General features: G+C 42.5%; 1 protein-coding gene across 1 annotated transcript in view; it reads left to right on the plus strand.

Moving 5' to 3' along the window:
- The first annotated feature begins 1,171 nt into the window (after positions 1–1,171).
- Positions 1,172–18,469, plus strand: part of LOC121282197 (protein Shroom4-like) — a 149,076-nt gene continuing 131,778 nt past the window's right edge. Inside the window, exon 1 of the mRNA XM_041195773.1 lies at positions 1,172–1,395. Coding sequence (XP_041051707.1) covers positions 1,270–1,395 — 126 coding nt within the window. The 5' untranslated portion in view covers positions 1,172–1,269. The remainder of the gene's footprint in view (positions 1,396–18,469) is intronic.

The raw sequence follows: 18,469 nt of genomic DNA on the forward strand, positions 1-18,469 counted from the left end.
CAGCTTGATTTCTTAGGAATCTATCTTTGTTCCTTGGTTGCATTCCTGATGGGGATGTTGGTTGACTTTTCTTCCCCTTTTTTAGCCCATGGACAGTTAGTTTTGGAAATGAGTTATTGAATTTGAAACTATCTGCAACAGAGATTTGACCTTTGAAGCAAAGATCAGGTATATAAACACAATAAATTCACAATGCACCAATTTCCATTGTAAGGATATTTATATTTCTGTCACCGAATGTATTGCCCACTTGCTTCCCTGACCACACAGATCAAGCTAAACCCAGAAACTTCCGTAAACATAGAAAAAATTAAGTTTATGTCATGTTGGTAGAAACGACTGGGATCTCGTGTCAACCACAACCTGTCAGGAGCAAAGGCTTGGAGGACTTTGCCCCCGCACTGCTCTCACACTTTCTGGTTGTAACAGTGCCAGACGTTTGTATCATGCAGTTTCCCCAGATTTCAGCTCTAGCTTTAAAGGAGAAAAAGCCACTCAGTATCCTTTCCAGTGACTGTCAATGGAACAGAGAGTGTTGTTGATTAAAACAGTATTCAGTTCAGCTGTGGTGCTCCCTCATTCCCATTGGCTAAACTGAGCTGTAGAGTTAAATAAAGGAGAATTGCTGGTGCCCATTTAACCATAAGCATGGAACTTCAATTTCAGAAAAAAATTAGATATATAATTGAAGGGGAAAAATGCAGGGTTATGGAACTAATTACGTTGCCCTTTCAAAGGGCGTGAACTGACACACTGGCCTGAAAGGCTTCCTTCTGGGATGTATGATCCAACCAAAAAAACAAAGAAAGTAAATTACAGAGAAAAATATAAGTGCAAAAGCACAGAACACAAGTCTGCACATTTATAGAGAGAAAAGTTGTATCCATTTATAAACCGGATGTTTGAGATTTTGTGTACAGGGTTGTAAAAATGAGAAACTTTTGAAACCGATTAGTTCATAGATATGTTTGGGATTACAAACAAGTAATGGGTTAAAACCACACTGACTCTCTAAGAACTAACAGTGAGAGCCCAAATTCCCAAGTCCCGCTCTTGCAGTGCCTGGATTGGTTCTCACACATTGCGGGGAGCGATGATTGGCTGGACAGGATGTCAATCTAAGAGGAGGCGGCTTTGGTGGGGGGTTGGTGTGGGAGCTGTGTGTCAATGTCATTTCCGTAATGGATGTACTGTAGCAGTTAGTGGGAAGAAGAGAGAGAAAAAAACTCAACGGGAATGTGATGGAACTCCGAGTAATCAGAGAAGATTATGGAGAGCAGCAGAGAGACAGCCAGCATCTATCAACATGTTCATGTGCAGTTGCAAGGAGGAGCTCCATGGGGCTTCACCCTTAAAGGGGGGCTGGAACATGGAGAGTCCCTCACCATCTCAAAGGTAAAAACTTTTAAGAAACTAACGCACCCCTCTACCCCCACAAAACAGAGACAGTGTCCATTATTGCTGCAAAAAAGTGGCAAAGAAGTTGGCTCCTATGTTGTTTGCTCATGTTTTGGTCAGAGTGATCCATTTCAGGGCAGAGAGAGAAAAAAGTCCATAAGTTAAAACAATTCAAATCGAAATGTAAAATGTACAGAAAATAATTGCGGTCTTAAATGATCAGCGTGCATTCGTATCTCCCAGCAATGGTTTGCTATTGGAAGAGGATTTGGGGAACGCAGTTTGAATAATATTGAACAAGTACTTACTTTGTTCCAGAATTACTTATTTTGTGAAGGATGTGGTGGGAAGGATTTATTTCAAAAAATATGATCAGGCTACAGAATTTTTTTTTCATTTAAGTAACCTTTTTTGAGGGTGCTGTGGCGTTTGAAGGACACTTCACATTTTTTTAAAAAGGTGCAGATTTTCTGCATTTTAAAATAGTGTGAATTTTGCTGGGATTATTGCAAAGAGGTTGTTTTAATTCCATCTTGGATTGGTGCTTTGTGCCCTACAGGCAGTGGAAAGGTTTGTTTTGGAGCACGGGGAGCAGTGAGGCACCGGCAGGAGCGGAGGGTTGATGTATTATTTGGGTAAATGATTAACAATCCTCCAGCGAAGCTCGCCCCTAGCTTGTACTCGGTCATTTCAGAAATTACGTGGGCTTTGCATGGGGCAAATGAAGTATACAACGGTACTGTGGTTCAAGGAAAGCTGTCACGACGTTGCTTTACTTGTAGCAAGGAATAGATGCAATTCATTTTTTAATAATTAGACCTATTTTCTGCATTGTTGCTGATTAACCCGTTCACCCTCTTCTTCCCCCCCCCCCCCCCCCTTAGTAATGTACAGAGAAGCACGGTCCTAGGTTCAGTCTCTTCCGTGCACTGATTTCAACTGAACGGTAATGGGCGATTACAACTGCTCTTTTCGTAATAGTCGCCAGACGTCAAAAAGCTTTTACTTTTGAGTAAAGGGGTGGGTGAATATCGGAACAGGAGTAGGCCATTCGACCCCATCGATCCTGCTCCACCAGTCAATAAAATCATGGCTGATCTGGTTGTGGTCTCAACTCCACTTTCCGGCTGGTCCCCCCATAACTCTTGACTCCCTTGTCTATCAAAAATCTGTCTAACTCTACCTTGAATAAATTCAGTGACCCAAGGTATATTAGTCTGTAATCTGCGTCATTACATCTTGAGTTCAGAAAAGACCATTGATGTTTTGGTGATGGAAGGAGCACTTGGGAACCTCTTGTTGGTCTGCACTTACTGAAAAAGATGATACCAGAGAGTTTTTCTGTTGCATAAGAAGTGACTTGTTAGAAGCTTGTATTTGGTGAGGGGAGGAGGTGGGGGGGCATCCTGGGGGGGAGATGGGGGGCATCCCGGGGGTGGGAGGGGGATGATGGGGGGCATCCTGGGGGGGGGGGCATCCCAAAACAGAGGCATGTGAGTGACTGATCTTACAAGGCTCTACTTTCCCCTGTCCAATTCCTGTGCTGCAGCTGCCTCTTTCTGGGTGTTTGAAAGTGAATTTTTGAATCAGCAGGTGGGGGGACTGGGAGATAACTTGCTGCGTGTACACTGCTGAAAACCAAGCCTAACTCATCCCCACCTCTATTGGCCCCTCTGCCTCTGATTTGTCATGCTGCTTGTCCTACATCCAATAGTGGATGTGTAGAATTTTCCTCCAATTTAATGTTGGAAATAAATGTCTTTGGCCCTCACCACCACCTTCATTCATTAGCCACCAGCTTCATCGCTCTATGTGGCTACTAAGAATCAGTTGGCATATTTGCAGGCTCAGTGTCCTTTATGACCCCGAACTGAGCATTCAACTCCATTTTGCCTCCGTTATCAAGATTGCCTGTCTTAGCCCCTGTCTCTGCTGAAATTCAGTGGGTTGTGTGGCTGTAGGAAGTTACAGAGATAGGGAGAGGCAAGGCCATGGAGAGATTTGAAAACAAGGATGAGAATTTTAAAATTGAGGCTTTACTGGACTGTGAGCCAGTATAGTTCAGCAAGCGTAGGGTGATTGGTGAGTGGGACTTGTTTGGAATTAGGAAATGGGCAGCAGGGCTCGAGTTTGAGATGAATGCAGGCATTGGCTAGAGAACTGAATTTATGGTGGGGGCTGAAGGCAATGGCTTTGGACTTTCCAGTATTTGGAGGAAATTTCAGCTCATCCAGTACTAGCTGTCGGAAAAGCAGTGTGACAAATTAGGAGCAATGGAGGGGTCGAAAGGTGGTGGTATAAATTGTTTCCTCACTTTATGTAAATTGAAGTGACTTTATACACACACTTTCCACTTAAATAAGACAACCCAGGATTGAACAGAACCCATTGTGGCACCAATTTGCTCACTTGCACTGGCACACACCCACCTGCATCCTCATTGTCTTTGGATAATGGACAAATGACCACTGCTAGACTTTGTTGTTTAAACGGCAAATAATGAATCCTGCTTCTTTAGAAACAAACCTTAAATAGCAGTGAAAGATCAACATGGGCAGATTTCCCAAGATTACATTTATTTTGTGAACTGAGAAATTGGAAAATGACTTGAGTTTTCACTAACCTCATGTTGATAAACATGACTGAAAAGCTACACCGTTTCCAATGGTAAAGCCCCTTTAGTGATGTAATAAGTACCTTTGATCAGTTACTGTTTATTTGTATTATTGCAGGAAAACTGATACTGGGGCCAATGGCAACACTCTCAGTTTAACAACTAGATTTGTTGCTGGTCTGGATCTGCCTGTTATCAGCTGGAGCCTTTGCCAATTTCCACTTTACTGTTTTTTTTTCCAAAAATATATTAAATTCCCAGGTAATAATGGAAAATCACGCAATGTTGAAATAACCTTTTTGGATAAATAGGCACAGTGCAAACAGATAAGGTGTGCTTGTGGGTGAAACTACTATAGTGAAACTATAAGCAGGTAGTTTGCCAAAAATCTTTACATCCTCTATGAACTTGGATTAGAATATTTAAACCTATATTGTTGAGAAAGAACAGGACCAGAAAAATGTTTGCTGTTTATCAGGTTGGTCTCAAAAATAAATATCTCCTTAATCACACAATTTGGCTCCCTGGATAAATGTCCAACATGTATGTCACCCTCTGTCAAGTCAATAATCTGCGTACGTTCCTTCTTCTTAGCTTGAGCCTAATTGTATAGTTGTGATAAACCTTAAAACATATTGCCGGATTTCAATCGTTTTGTTCTCTTGAATACTATCACCCCTGAGCCTGTTCTTGTCCAAAAGTAAACAAACTCGGGATTTCAGCCAGATTTCAGAGTTCTGATGCCTTAAGCTAAGGTATCAGTTTACTAACTTTTACAAACAACCTCCAATCTCGATATCTTAGTATAGAGACTAGAGAAATGGAGGAGGGAGACGAAGGTGTGACATTGTAGCGGTTCATCAGACAGGTGGTAAAACATAACAATGAGAGGAACTCTTTATCAAGGTGCAAGATGTCTCCACCTATGAGCTCAGTTTCAGTCTAAGTCAACATGTTGAGGTCATGGATGATGAGAATCTTGTTTGCAATTTTTTAAAAAATCCATTTACGAAATGTGGGCATCACTGGCTAGGCCAGCATTTACTACCCATCCCTAATTGTCCTTGAGAAGGGGTTGGTGAGCTGCCTTCTTGGACCACTGCAGTCCATGTGGTGTAGGTACACCCACAGTGCTGTTAGGGAGTTCCAGGATTTTGACCCAGTGACAGTGAAGGAACAACGATATATTTCCAAGTCAGGATGGTGAGTGGCTTGGATGGGAACCTCCGGGTGGTGGTGTTCCCACGTATCTGCTGCCCTTGTCCTTCTAGATGGTAGCAGTTGTGGGTTTGGAAGGTGCTGCCTAAGGACCTTTGTTGAGTTTCTGCAGTGCATCTTGCAGATGGTGCACAATGCTGCCAAAGTTCATCGAAGGTCGAGGGACTGAATGCAGCCCCCCCCCCACCACCTCCACAAACAATCAAGTGGGCTGCTTTGTCCTGGATGGTGTCAGTCTTCTTGATTGTTGTTGGAGCTGCACTCTTCCAGGCAAGTGGAGAGTATTCCATAACACTCCTGACTTGTGCCCTGTAGATGGTGGGCAAGCTTTGGGGAGTCAGGAGGTGAGTTACTCGCTGCAGGATTCCTAGCCTCTGACCTGCTCTTGTAGCTACAGTATTTATATGGCCAACCCAATTCAGTTTCTGGTCAATGATAACCCTCAGGATTTTGATAGTGGTGGATTCAGTGATGGTAATGCCATTCTGAATGACATTCTGGAGGGATTTCTAAGTTTTTTTTTGTCTTCTGCCATTTATTCCTATAGTAACTGTAAATTATTTTTATTTTCAAATTAAGGTTTTTTTAAATATAAATTACATTTACCACAACGTGGTTACATTTATCCATTGATTGTCTTATATAAAAATAAGGACATAATTTAAGATTTTAAAATGCAGATTGATTTGTATTTGTGCCCCCTTATTCATTTATATCCATGGCTTCTATCCCTGCTTCACCTAAACACTTGGTTTTCAACTATTCCACCATACCCTCGGAAACTAACCACCATCCTGGGCAGTGCCATGGCAGACTGACTAGTTACTTACAACATTAAGTAGGCTGATTCTGTTTTTTTTCAACCTTTTAGAAGAGCCTTATGTCATGTGTTTTACTGGATCAAATGCTTTAGAAAGGTTAGATGTTGAGCAAAACCACTTCCAGGCACCTCAGTGACAGCAGTGTAAAGCCTTCAAAAAAGAAACATAAAAGCTTCCTTTGTGAGGTGTAATAATGCAACTTCTGGCCAAAATATGCCTTTTCTTGGAAAGTGTGTGGTTACTGTTACACACAAGAATCTGCACATTTAATAGAGTAAAAAATGAAAGGATTATGAGTCATTTGGATTGCTGATGTACATGTATTTGTGGAATAGCTAATTATGATCGCTACTCAAACTTCTTGCAGAAGTCATTAATCTAGCTATTACTATTCTATCACCCTGGTACTGGTGGGTGAAATTACAGGATAGATGTTTGCTTACCAGGCCTCATGTGGTTCTGTTTAGCTAATTGCATCTGTTCATTTTAAAACAATTTTTCGAGGGATGAATGTCACTGACAAGGCCAGCAATTGTTCATTCCAAATTGTCCTCGAGAAGATGGTGGTGAGCCATCACCTTAAACCGCTGCAGTCCATGTTGTGTAGGTACATCCACAGTGCTATTAGGGAAGGAATTCCAGGATTTTGACTCAGCAACAGTGAAGGAATGGCGATATAGTTCCAAGTCAAGATGGTTTGTGGCTTGGAGGGAAATTTGATGATGGCGGTGTTCCCGTGCATCTGCTGCTTTTGCCCTTCTAGGTAACCAATACTGGGAACATATTGGAATGACAGGAAGCTAGGGGAAGGTGACAGGGTAGCTCTGTTAATTAAGGATGGCATTAGTTCAGTGCTGAGAGAAGAGCTTAGCTTGAAAGAGCAAGATGTATAATCAATTTGGATAGAGACAAGAAATAGCAAAGTAAGAGGTCATTTTTGGGAGTAATCTATAGGCCCCCTAACAGTAGTTATATGGTAGGACAGGATATACAGGAAGAAATAAGTGGAGAGTGTAAGAAAGATACTGTGATAATCATGGGTGACTTTAATTTACATGTAGATTGGGAAAATCAGATTGGTAAAAGTAGCCTGGAAAACAAATTCATAGTGCTTTCTGAACAATTTCTTAGAGCAGTACCTTCTTGAGCCTACCAGGGAGCAGCCTATCCTAGACCTGGCAATGTGCAGTGAGTCAGGATTAATTAATAAGCTCATGTTAAAGGAGCCTCTAGGTGACAGCGATCACAACATGATAGAATTTCATGTTCAGTTTGAAAGCGAAAGTGTGGATCAATGACTAATGATTTTAAACCTAAGTAAAGGTAACTATGAGAGTATGAAGACGGAGTTGGCTAAGGTGAACTGGGAAATTAGGTTAAAAACTATCACAGTAGAGTTGCAATGGCAGACTTTTAAGGAGCTACTTAACTGTAGTGACTGTAGATTTAAGACTTATTGAACTGTGTAGTATCATGTGACAGTGTGAAAAAATCAGCCCTAAGCATAGGGAACCTGAGGGGTGGAGTTTTTTTTTGCCTAGTTGTGGATCTTGATAGAAGCCATGTAACTGCTATTGAAGCTCTGTAAACAAAGTTCACTATTTCTTCGGAGAAACCTGCCTGGAAAACCAAGTCCATAATAATAATGCTCAGAAAAGATTTATCCCAGTGAGAAAGAAAGGGTCTTTGAGAAGGATGTATCATCTGTGGTTAAATAAGCAAGTTAAGGATAGTATTAAATTGAAAGAAACATTGTACAAATCTGCAAAGATTAGTGGTAGGTCGGAGGACTGGACAGATTTTAAGAATCAGCAAATAATGACTAAAAATTTTAATAAATATTCAGAAAGCAGAGCATGAGAGAAAGTTAGCGAGTTATATAAAACAGTAAAAGTTTCTGCAACTACTTGAATAGGAAAAGAGTAACTCTAGAGATAGAGTCTGTGGAATTGATAATGGAAAACAAAGAAATGACAGAGGCATTGAACAGATATTGAGTTTGTCTCCGCAGTGGAGGACTTAGCAAACTTTCCAAAGCTTCTTGAAAATCAGAAGGTGATAGAGAGAGATGAACTTAATACAATCACCATCACCAGGGAAAGGGTGCTAGGAAAACTATTAGACATTAAGGTTGTCAATTCCCCAGGACCGGATGGCCTGCATCCTGGGGTCTTAAAAGAAATGGCAGCATAGATAGCAGGTGCATTGGTTATAATCTTCCAAAATTCCTTAGATTCTGGAAAGGTTCCAGCGGAGTGGAAAATAGCCAATGTGATACCTTTATTCAAGAAAGGAGGGAGTCAGAAAGCAGCAAACTACTGGCCTGTTAGCCTAACATAAGGAAAGCGCTAGAATCCATTATTAAGGAAGTTTATACAATAATGATCTAGATGAAGGAACTGAGGGCATTCTGGCTAAGTTTGCAGATGATACAAAGATAGGTGGAGGGACAGGTAGTATTGAGGAGGTGGGGAGGCTGCAGAAGGATTTAGACAGGTTAGAAGAACGGGCAAAGAAGTGGCAGATAGAATACAATGTGCGGAAGTGTGAGGTCATGCACTTTGGTAGGAAGAATAGAGGCATAGAATATTTTCTAAATGGGGAGAGAATTCAGAAATCTGGAGTGCAAAGGGACTTGGGAGTCCTAGTCCAGGATTCTCTTAAGGTTAACTTGCAGGTTGAGTCGGTAGTTAGGAAGGCAAATGCAATGTTGGCATTTATTTTGAGAGGACTAGAATATAAAAGCAGGGATGTGCTGCTGAGGCTTTATAAGGCTCTGGTCAGACCACATTTAGAATATTGTGAGCAATTTTGGGCCCCATATCTCAGGAAGGATGTGCTGGCCCTGGAGAGGGTCCAGGGGAGGTTCACGAGAATGATCGCAGGAATGAAAGGCTTAACGTATGAGGAATGTTTGAGGACTCTGGGTCTATACTCGATGGAGTTTAGAAGGATGAGGGGGGATCTGATTGAAACTTACAGAATACTGAAAGGCTTGGTTAAAGTGGACGTGGGGAAGATGTTTCCATTAGTAGGAGAGACTAAGACCCGAGGGCACAGCCTCAGAGTAAAGGGAAGACCTTTTAGAACAGAGATGAGGAGAAACTTCTTTAGCCAGAGAGTGGTGAATCTATGAAATTCATTGCCACAGAAGGCTGTGGAGGCCAGGTCATTGAGTGTATTTAAGACCGAGATAGATAGGCTCTTTATTGGTAATGGGATCAAAGGTTACGGGGAGAAGGTGGGAGAATGGGGTTGAGAAAATTATCAGCCATGATTGAATGGTGGAGCAGACTCGATTGGCCGAATGGCCTAATTTCTGCTCTTATGTCTTATGGTCTTATAGCAGGATACTTAGATAATCACAGTTTGATCAGGCAGGGCCAACATGGTTTTATGAAAGTGAAATCATGTTTAACTAATGTTGGAGTTTTTTGATGAAGTAACATTCAAGGCAGATGAAAGGGAACTGGTGAATGTGGTGTACTTAGATTTCCAAAAGGGATTTGATAAGGTACCACATCAAAGATTGCTACACAAGAAAAGAGCTAATGGTGTAGGGGGTAATATATTAGCATGGATAAAGGATTGGTTGGCTAACAGGAAGTAGAGACTAGGGATAAGTGGGTCTTTTTCAGATTGGCAAGCTGTAAGTAGTGGAGTGCCACAGAGTTCAGTGCTGCGGCCTTAACTATTTACAATCTATATTAATGATTTGGATAAAGGGACCTAATGTTTGGTAGCTAAATTTGCTGATGACACCAAGGCAGGTAGGAAAGTAAGTTGTCAAGAGAATGCAGAGCATTGGCAAAGGAATATAGAAAGGTTAAATGAGTGGGCATTTATTTGGCAGATGGAGTATAACATGGGTAAATGTGAACTTGTCCGCTTTGACAGGAAGAATAGAAAAGCAGAGAGAGATTGCAAAGCCTGGGGCTACAAAGGGATCTGGGTGTCCTGGTACATAAATCACAAGAAGTTCGTATGCAGCCACCGCAAGTGATTAAGAAGGCAAATGGAATGCTTGCATTCATTGCATGTGGAATGGAATATAAAGTAGGGAAGTTTTACTACATCTGGGCCTTGATGAGATCACATCAGGAGTACTGTGTGCAGTTTTGGTCTCTTATTTTAAAAAAATATATAATTGCTTTAGAAGCAGTTCAGAGAAAGTTCACTGGACTCATTCCTGGAATGAAGGGGTTGTCCCGAAGAAAGGTTGAACAGGTTAGGCCTATACCCATTGGAGTTCAGAAGAATCAGAGGTGACCTTATTGAAACATGTAAGATCCTGAGGGGACTTGATAGGGTGGATGCCTGGAGGATGTTTCCTCTTGTGGGGAAGACTAAAACAATGGAGACAGATGTCTCCATTTTAAGCTAGCAATGAGGAGAAACTTGTTCTCTCAAAGAATCGTTGGTGTGTGGAATTCTCTTCCCCAGAAAATAGTGGAGGCTGGGTCTTTGAATTTATTCAAGACAGAGTTAGACAGATTTTTGTTAGGCAAGGGGATCGAGGGTTATGGGAGGCAGACAGAAAAATAGAGAGCTGAGACCACAACCAGATCAACCATGATCTTTTTGAAGGGTGGAGCAGGCTCGAAGGGCCAAATGGCCTACTCCTGCTCCTATGTTCCTGTGATAGAGACCATAGGCTTGGAAGGTGCAGTCGAAGGAGGCTTGGTGAGTTGCTGCAGTGCATATTGTATATAGTACACACTGCTGCCGCTGTGCGCTAGTGGTGGAGGGAGTGAATGTTGAAGATGATAGTTGGGGTGCCAATCAAGCAGATTGCTTTGTCCTGGATGGTGCCAAGTTTCTTGAGTGTTTATTAAGGCTGCCGTCATCCAGGCAAGTGGAGAGTATTCAATCAAATTGCTGGCTTGTGCCTTGTGGACTGGTTTTGGGGAGTCAGGAAGTGAGTTATGTGCATCAGAATTCACTGCCTCTGACAGCTCGTGTAACCACAGTATTTATTTGGCTCATCCAGTTCAGTTTCTGATCAATGATAGCACCCGGGATGTGATGATGGGGGATTCAATGATGGTAATGGCATTGAATATCAGGGGGGGGATTGATTAGATTCTATTAATATCATCACAGGGAATATTATTGAGGGGGAGAAATCTATCATCCTTATTCATCTCACTGTGTGATGCTTAACTGTCCTTGAAATGGCCCAGCAAGTGACTCAGTTCTATAAATGAGTACAGAAAAGTTGAATAAGAAAACCAGATGAAGTATCCGGTGTCGATCAAGGCAAACGATAAACAGAGCATACCCAGCTCTATGGATGCTGCAAAGTCCTCATTAACAGAGTAATTTGCAGCTCAGAAGGAGACCATTCAGCCCATCAAGACTATGCCGAATCTTTGTGGAGCGATCTAGTCCAACTCATTCTCCTGGTCTTTTTCCTGGTGTTGCAAGTTTATTTCCCACCCAGTTTGCTTTTGAAATCATTGATCTCTCTGCTTCTACCATCCTTGTTGGCAGTGAATTCTAAGTCATTATCACTTGCTGTGTTTTTTTTTAATAAAAAATGTTCTTCCTCGCACTCCCCCTCAATATCTTGCCCAAAACCTGTAATCTGTATCCTCTGGTCCTTGTACAAATAGCTATTGGGAATAGTTTTTCTTTGATAGGTTTGGATGAGGTAGATAATCTTGTACACTTGTGTCAAATCTCCCCTCAATCTCTTTTGCTCTAAAAAGCAAAAGTTTAGCTTCTCCAACCTAACCTTGTGGCTAAAATCCCTCATCCCTTGAACCATTCTGGTATATCTCCTCTGCACCCTCTTGAGCAACCTCACATCCTTCCTGAAGTGCAGTGACCAGAACTGTACATAGTTGGGACCTCACCAGAGCTTTCTATAGGTTCAGTTTATCTTCCTTGTTTTTGTACTCATGATCCCATATGGTTTACTAACCGCACTCTCAATATGTCCTGCCACCTTCAAAAGTCAATGTACATGCACCCCCAGGTTCTTCTGCTCTTGCACACTCTTTAGAATTGTACCATCATTTCTATATTGCCTCTCCTATCCTTCTGCCAAAGTGAATCACCTCACACTTCTCTGTTTAAATTCCATCTACCACTTGCCTACCCATTCTGCTAATCTATCTATGTCCTGTTGCAATTGACTAGGATCATCCTCATTGTTTGCCACTCTTCCAAGTTTGGTATCATTTGCAAATTTGAAATTTTACTTCATTTCAATATCCAAACCATTTATATGTATCAAGAAAAAAGTGGTCCTAGCATTGACCTTTGGAGAACACCTCGGTTAACCATTCACCAAATGAATCACTGAAAAATAACCATTTACCACGAATTACTGTTTTCTGTCCTTAAGTCATTTTTTTAAATCCAAGTTGACACTGACATACCTATTCCATGAGCCATGACTTTGTTAACCAGCCTTTTATGTGGTACTTTGTCAAACACTTCATTAAAATCTATATAGACAATATCCATTGCATTCCCTTCATCAATTAGGGATGGGCAATCAACGCTGGTCTAGGCAGCGACACCCACATCCCATGAACGAATATAAAAGAAAATTCAAGCATGATCTGTGTTTTACAAATCCGTGCTGGCTTTCCTTAAGTAACTCAAACCTCTTCAAGTGCCTGTGGTGTTTTTCTCCCTTATTATCATTTTGAAAACCTTACCCACCACTGATGCTAAACGAACTGGCCTGTTGTTCCTGGGGTTGTCCTTGCACCTTTTCTTGAATAAGGGTGTCACATTTGCCACTTTCCAATCCTTTGGCATCTTCCCTTATGTCGCTATCTCCACTAACCTATCGCTATCTCCTGTCACTATCTACTTTAACAACCTGGGAACCTAATATTTGGAGACGTGCTAAAATTGGGAGAACTGTCCCACAGGCGCATCAAGTAATAAACTGACATAGTCATATTCATTGAATCATACCTTACAGTCAGTGTCCCAACTCACCCCTGAGTATGTCCTGCCTGATCAGCAGGAGAGACTCACCAAAGGCAGTGGCACAATGGCATACAGTTGGAGGGTGTGACCCTGGGAGTCCCTAACGTTGAATCTTAAGGCTATGAGGTCAAGGCATGAGGTCAAACACGGAGAAGGAAACCTCCTGCTGATAACCACCATCCTTTCTCCCTCACCTGATGAATTGGTGGTACTCCATGTTGAACCCACATGGAAGAAGCAGTAAAGGTAGCATGGGCACAGAATGTACTCTGTGTGAGAGACTTTGTGCTCATCGTCAAGAGTGGCTCTGGCACCACTACTGACCTAACTGGCCAAGTCCTTAAGGTCATGGCTGCTAAACTGGGCCTGCGGCAAGTGGTAAGCAAACCAACAAGAAGGACAAACCTACTTGACTTCATCCTCACTAATCTACGTGTGACAGATGCATCTGTCCATGCCAGTATTGGTAGGTGTGATCACTGCACAGTCCTTGAGAGGCAAATCCCAACATTTCACTCAGGATACTCCTTTTTGTTGTGTGTTGCGACCCCTGTGCTAAATGGTCTAGATTCAGAACAGATCTGGTAACTTAAAATTGGGCATCTATGAGGTGCTGTGGGCCATCAACAGCAACAAAATTGGATGCAACCAAAACCTGTAACCTCATGGCCCCAAATATCCCTCTGTCTACTATTACCACCAAGCTAGGGGATCAACCCTGGTTCATTGAGGAGTGTAGGAGGGCATACCTAAAAATGAGGTGACAACCTGGTGAAGCTACAATATAGGGTTACATGCATGCTGAACAGCAGAAGCAGAATATGATAGACCAAGAAAGGCAATCCCACAACAAATGGATCATATCAAAGCTCTGCAGTGCTGTCAATTCCAATTGTGAATGGTTGTGGGCAACTAAACAACCGACTGGAGGAGATCTGCAAATATCCTCATCCTCAATGATGGGGTGCCCAGCACCTGTGTACAAAAGACAAGATTGAAGCATTTTCAACCATCTTTAGCCAGAAGTGCTGAGTGGATGATCCATTTTGACCTCCTGAGGTCCCCAGCATCACAGGTGCCAGTCCTTGGGCAATTCGATTCTCTCTACGTGATAACAAGAAACGGCTGAAGTCATTAATAAGGCAAAAGCTATGGGGCCTGACAGCATCCCGACTGTAGTACTGAAGACTTGTGCTCCAGTAAAGCTACAACACTGGCATCTACCTGACAATGTAGAAAATTTCCCAGAAATGTCCTGTCCAGCAGAAAAATCGAATCCAACTAGTCGGTTTACTTTCATCATCAGCAAAGTGTCTTTGACAGTGCTATCAAGTAGCACTTACCCTAATAACCTGCTCACTAGTGCTCAGCTGAGCTTCTGCCAGGGCCATTTGGCTCCAAACCCCATGACAGCCTTGGTCCAAATATGGACAAAAGAGCTGAGTCAGGAGGTGAGATGCATGTGACTGTCCTTGACAACAAAGCAGCATTTGACTGAGTGTGCCATCAAGGAGCCCTAACAAAACTGAAGTCAGTGGGAATCAGGGCAAAACTTCACACTGGTTGGAGTCATACCTAGTGGTTTTGGAAGGCCAATCATCTTCGCCCCAGGGCATTGCTGTAGGAGTTCCTTAGGGTAGTGTCCTAGGCTCAACCATCTTCAGCTGCTGCATCAACAACCTTCCTTTCATTGTAAGGTCAGAAGTGGGGATGTTCACTGTGCAATTATCAATGTTCACCATTCACAACTCCTCAAAGACTGAAGCAGTCCATGTCCAAATGCAGCAAAACCTGGACAATATCTAGGCTTGGGCTGATAAGTGACAAGTAACATTCGTGCCACAATTGCCAGACAGTGACCATTTCCAACAAGAGAGAGTATCATCATTTGCCCATGATATTTTTATCTCTGAATCCCCCATTATCAGCATCCTGGGGTTTAATATTGAGCAGAAACTTAACTGGATCAACAATATAAACACTAGCTACAAGAGTGGGTCAGAAGCTGGGAATCCTGTAGCGAGTAACTCACCTGACTCCCCAAAGCCTGTCTGCCATCTACAAAGCACAAGGCACAAGTCAGAAGTGTGATGGAATACTTTCCACTTGGCTGGATGAGTGCAGGTCCAACAACACTCGAGTCTGGACACGATCCAGGACAAAGCAGCCTACTTGATCAGCACCCCATCCACTACCTTAAGCATTTGCTCCCTCCACTATTGATGCACAGTAGCAGCAGCATATATGAAATATGGAATATACTGCAGCAAAATGCTAAGCTTCCTTCGACAGCACCTCCCAAACCTATCACCTCTGCCACCTAGCAGTACAATAGCAGCAGATGCATGGGAAAATCACAATCCGCAAGTTCCCCTTCAAGTCACACAGCCAACATGACTTGGAACCATCTCATTGTTCCTTCATTGTCGCTGGGTCAAATTCCTGGAACTCCCTCCCCGATAGCACTGTGGATGTGCCTCCACCATATAGTCAGCTTTGCTTCAAGAAGATGGCCCATCACCACTTTCTCAAGGGTCATTAGCGATGGGCAACAAATACTGACCTTGCTAATGATTAGCAGATTATATGCATCTGAGCAATGAAAATCCTCCAGAAGTGCAATTAAAGTTTCATTCTTCCAAACGGGGGTTATGATCGAAGCGGGCATTTGAGCTTTTGCCACTGCCATTCACCTTACCCTAAACTTTTAAGCCATTCTCCCACTCCCCATACTTCACCTTGCCCATAAGGGTAGATGCTAGGGATCGGAAGCATTCTCATTCTCTTGTGTGTTTCAGTTCTACCCTCCTCTACTCTGTTACGTGTTCTTCTTAATGAAGCATTAATAAAAACTCATTTTTGCAAGAAAAGAATCAAATTAAAATAAGGGAAAAAACTGTTTGAATTTCTCTCTTGGTCTTTCAGATAAAGTTGATCCAAAAAATATGGCAAAAGCATCATGGCAGGAAGTAATCTTGTACCAATAGGGAGTGTATGAATAGACTAGATTTTTTTATAAGACATGGATGAGGAATCTTCCCTGCACTCATTTTAAGTTCCTGTGCATTGGAAGCTGCCTCTGTAAACTTAAAATACTGGAATGCAAATACTTTAACATTTGAATTCTGCATCTTAATCCCCTACCTATACTGAGGAGGAACACCTATAAATTCTACTTGCTTCCTAAATTGCATCCATTTTACTATTATTGTAAATAATATGTAATCCAAGTAGTAAATGAATAAGTCCAAAATATTTGACATTAAATGGGAACTATGTTATGCCTGTGTACCCTAGTTAAATTATATCCTGCTATCTAATCCTAATGCCCTTGAAGACTACACCTAGTTTTTATTTTGTGTAGAACCAGGGGTTTTCAATGGAAGGGACTTCAATGTCCATCACCAAGAGTGGCTCGGTAGCACCACCACTGATCGAACAGGCTGAGTCCTAAAGGACATAGCTGCTAGATTGGGTCTGCGCAGGTGATGAAGGAACCAACAAGAGGGAAAAACCTACTTGACCTCGTCCTCACCAACCTGCCTGCTGCAGATGCATCTGTCCATGACGGTATCGGTACGAGTGACCACCGCACAGTTGCTGTGGAGACGAAGTCCAATCTTCATATTGAGGATACCCTCCATTGTGTTGTGTAGCACTACCACCGTTCTAAATGAGATAGATTTTGAACAGATCTAGCAACTCAAAACTGGGCATCCATGAGGTGCTCTAGGCCATCAGCAGCAGCAGAATTGTATACAACCACAATCTGTAACCTCATGGCCTGGCATATCCTGCACTCTACCATTGCCATCAAACCAGCGGATCAACTCTGGTTCAGTGAAGAATGCAGGAGAGCATGCCAGGAGCAGCACCAGGCATATCTAAAAATGAGTTGTCAACCTGGTGAAGATACAACTCAGGACTACTTGCTGCTTATGCTATTTGGAATGCAAGTGATACAGAGCTAAGTGATCCCACAACCTGTGGATCATATCTAAGCTCTGCAGTCCTGCCACATCTATTTGTGAATGGTGATGGACAATTTAAACAACTCATTGGAGGAGGAGGCTCCACAAATATCCCCATCCTCAATGATGGAAGAGCCCAGCACATCAGTGCAAAAGGCAAGGCTAAAGCATTTACAACAATCTTCAGCCAGAAGTGATGAGCGGATAACCCATCTCTGCCCCCTCAAGAGGTCCCCAGCATCTCAGATGCTATTCTTCAGCCAATTCAATTCACTCCCCATGCTACCAAGGAACAGCTGAAGGCACTGGATACTGCAAAGGCCATGAGCTCTGACAACATTCCAGCAATAGTGCTGAAGAACCTGTCCACCATCTACAGGGCACAAGTCAGGATTGCAAAGGAATATTCTTCACTTGCCTAGATTAGTGCGGCTCCATCAACAGTCAGAAAATGTGACACCATACAGGGCAAAGCAGCTGGCTTGACTGGCACCCAGCCCTCTATCTGCACAACCAATTCTAACCTAGCTATTCCAGATATCAAATTGCTGGATTTTCATCACTTCATCTAACAATCTTCCTTCGACTCTGAATAATCTGTTCTCTACAATGGCCTTGGCTTCATTCCCCATATTCCCACCTCAACAGATTCTAAGCTCGGCATGATTCAGGGCTTTGTATTTTCAAAGGTTGTCATGCTTTCACTCATGGAATCCAGTGTCGTCATCACAGCTTGATGACAAATGGTTAAAGAAAACAAAGCGACAGAATTGGTTGTAGCAGTGTGTACCAGCTACAAGATGCACTGCAGTAACTCACCAAGGCACCTTCGACAGCACCTTCCAAACTTGCGACCTCTACCATCTAGAAGTACCAGGGAAGCAGCAGATGCATGGGAAAACCACCTACAAGTGCCCCTCCAAGCCCCACGCCATCCTGACTTGGAACTGTATTGCCATTACTTCACTGTCGTTGGGTCAAAATCCTGGAACGCCCTCCCAAATAGCATAATGGGTGCCCCTATACCACATGGACTACAGTTCAAGAAGGCGGCTCACCACCACCTTCTCAAGGGCAGTTAGGATGTCCAAAGAAACAGTGGTCTGGCTAGTGACACCACATCCTGTGAAAGATTTAAAAAAAAAAAGACAGGGAGCCAAAGAGGTTTCCATCACAGCAAAAATCATCCCACATGTTTATGCCAGCTCTGTACTGAGCAATCCTAATTCCAGGGCATCATTTGTTTCCTTAATCCTGTACCTTCCCTAATTCAAATCTTATCTGATTTTACCATACAGGTTGCAATGAACTCAGTCACTCCTATTGCAAAGCATTTAATCCTTTAATAATTCTATGCAGAAATAAATTTATCCTAACCTCTTTCCTTACTCTTAGTGAAAAATTTAAATTGATTTGCCACCATCACCGGCTCCAGTGTTATTATGAAAAAGTATCTGAACAAAATGCAGTTTTCAGACTTTTCTCCTGATCCAAAG

This window comes from Carcharodon carcharias, chromosome 9 (assembly GCF_017639515.1).
Source record: "Carcharodon carcharias isolate sCarCar2 chromosome 9, sCarCar2.pri, whole genome shotgun sequence".
Lineage (NCBI taxonomy): Eukaryota > Metazoa > Chordata > Chondrichthyes > Lamniformes > Lamnidae > Carcharodon > Carcharodon carcharias.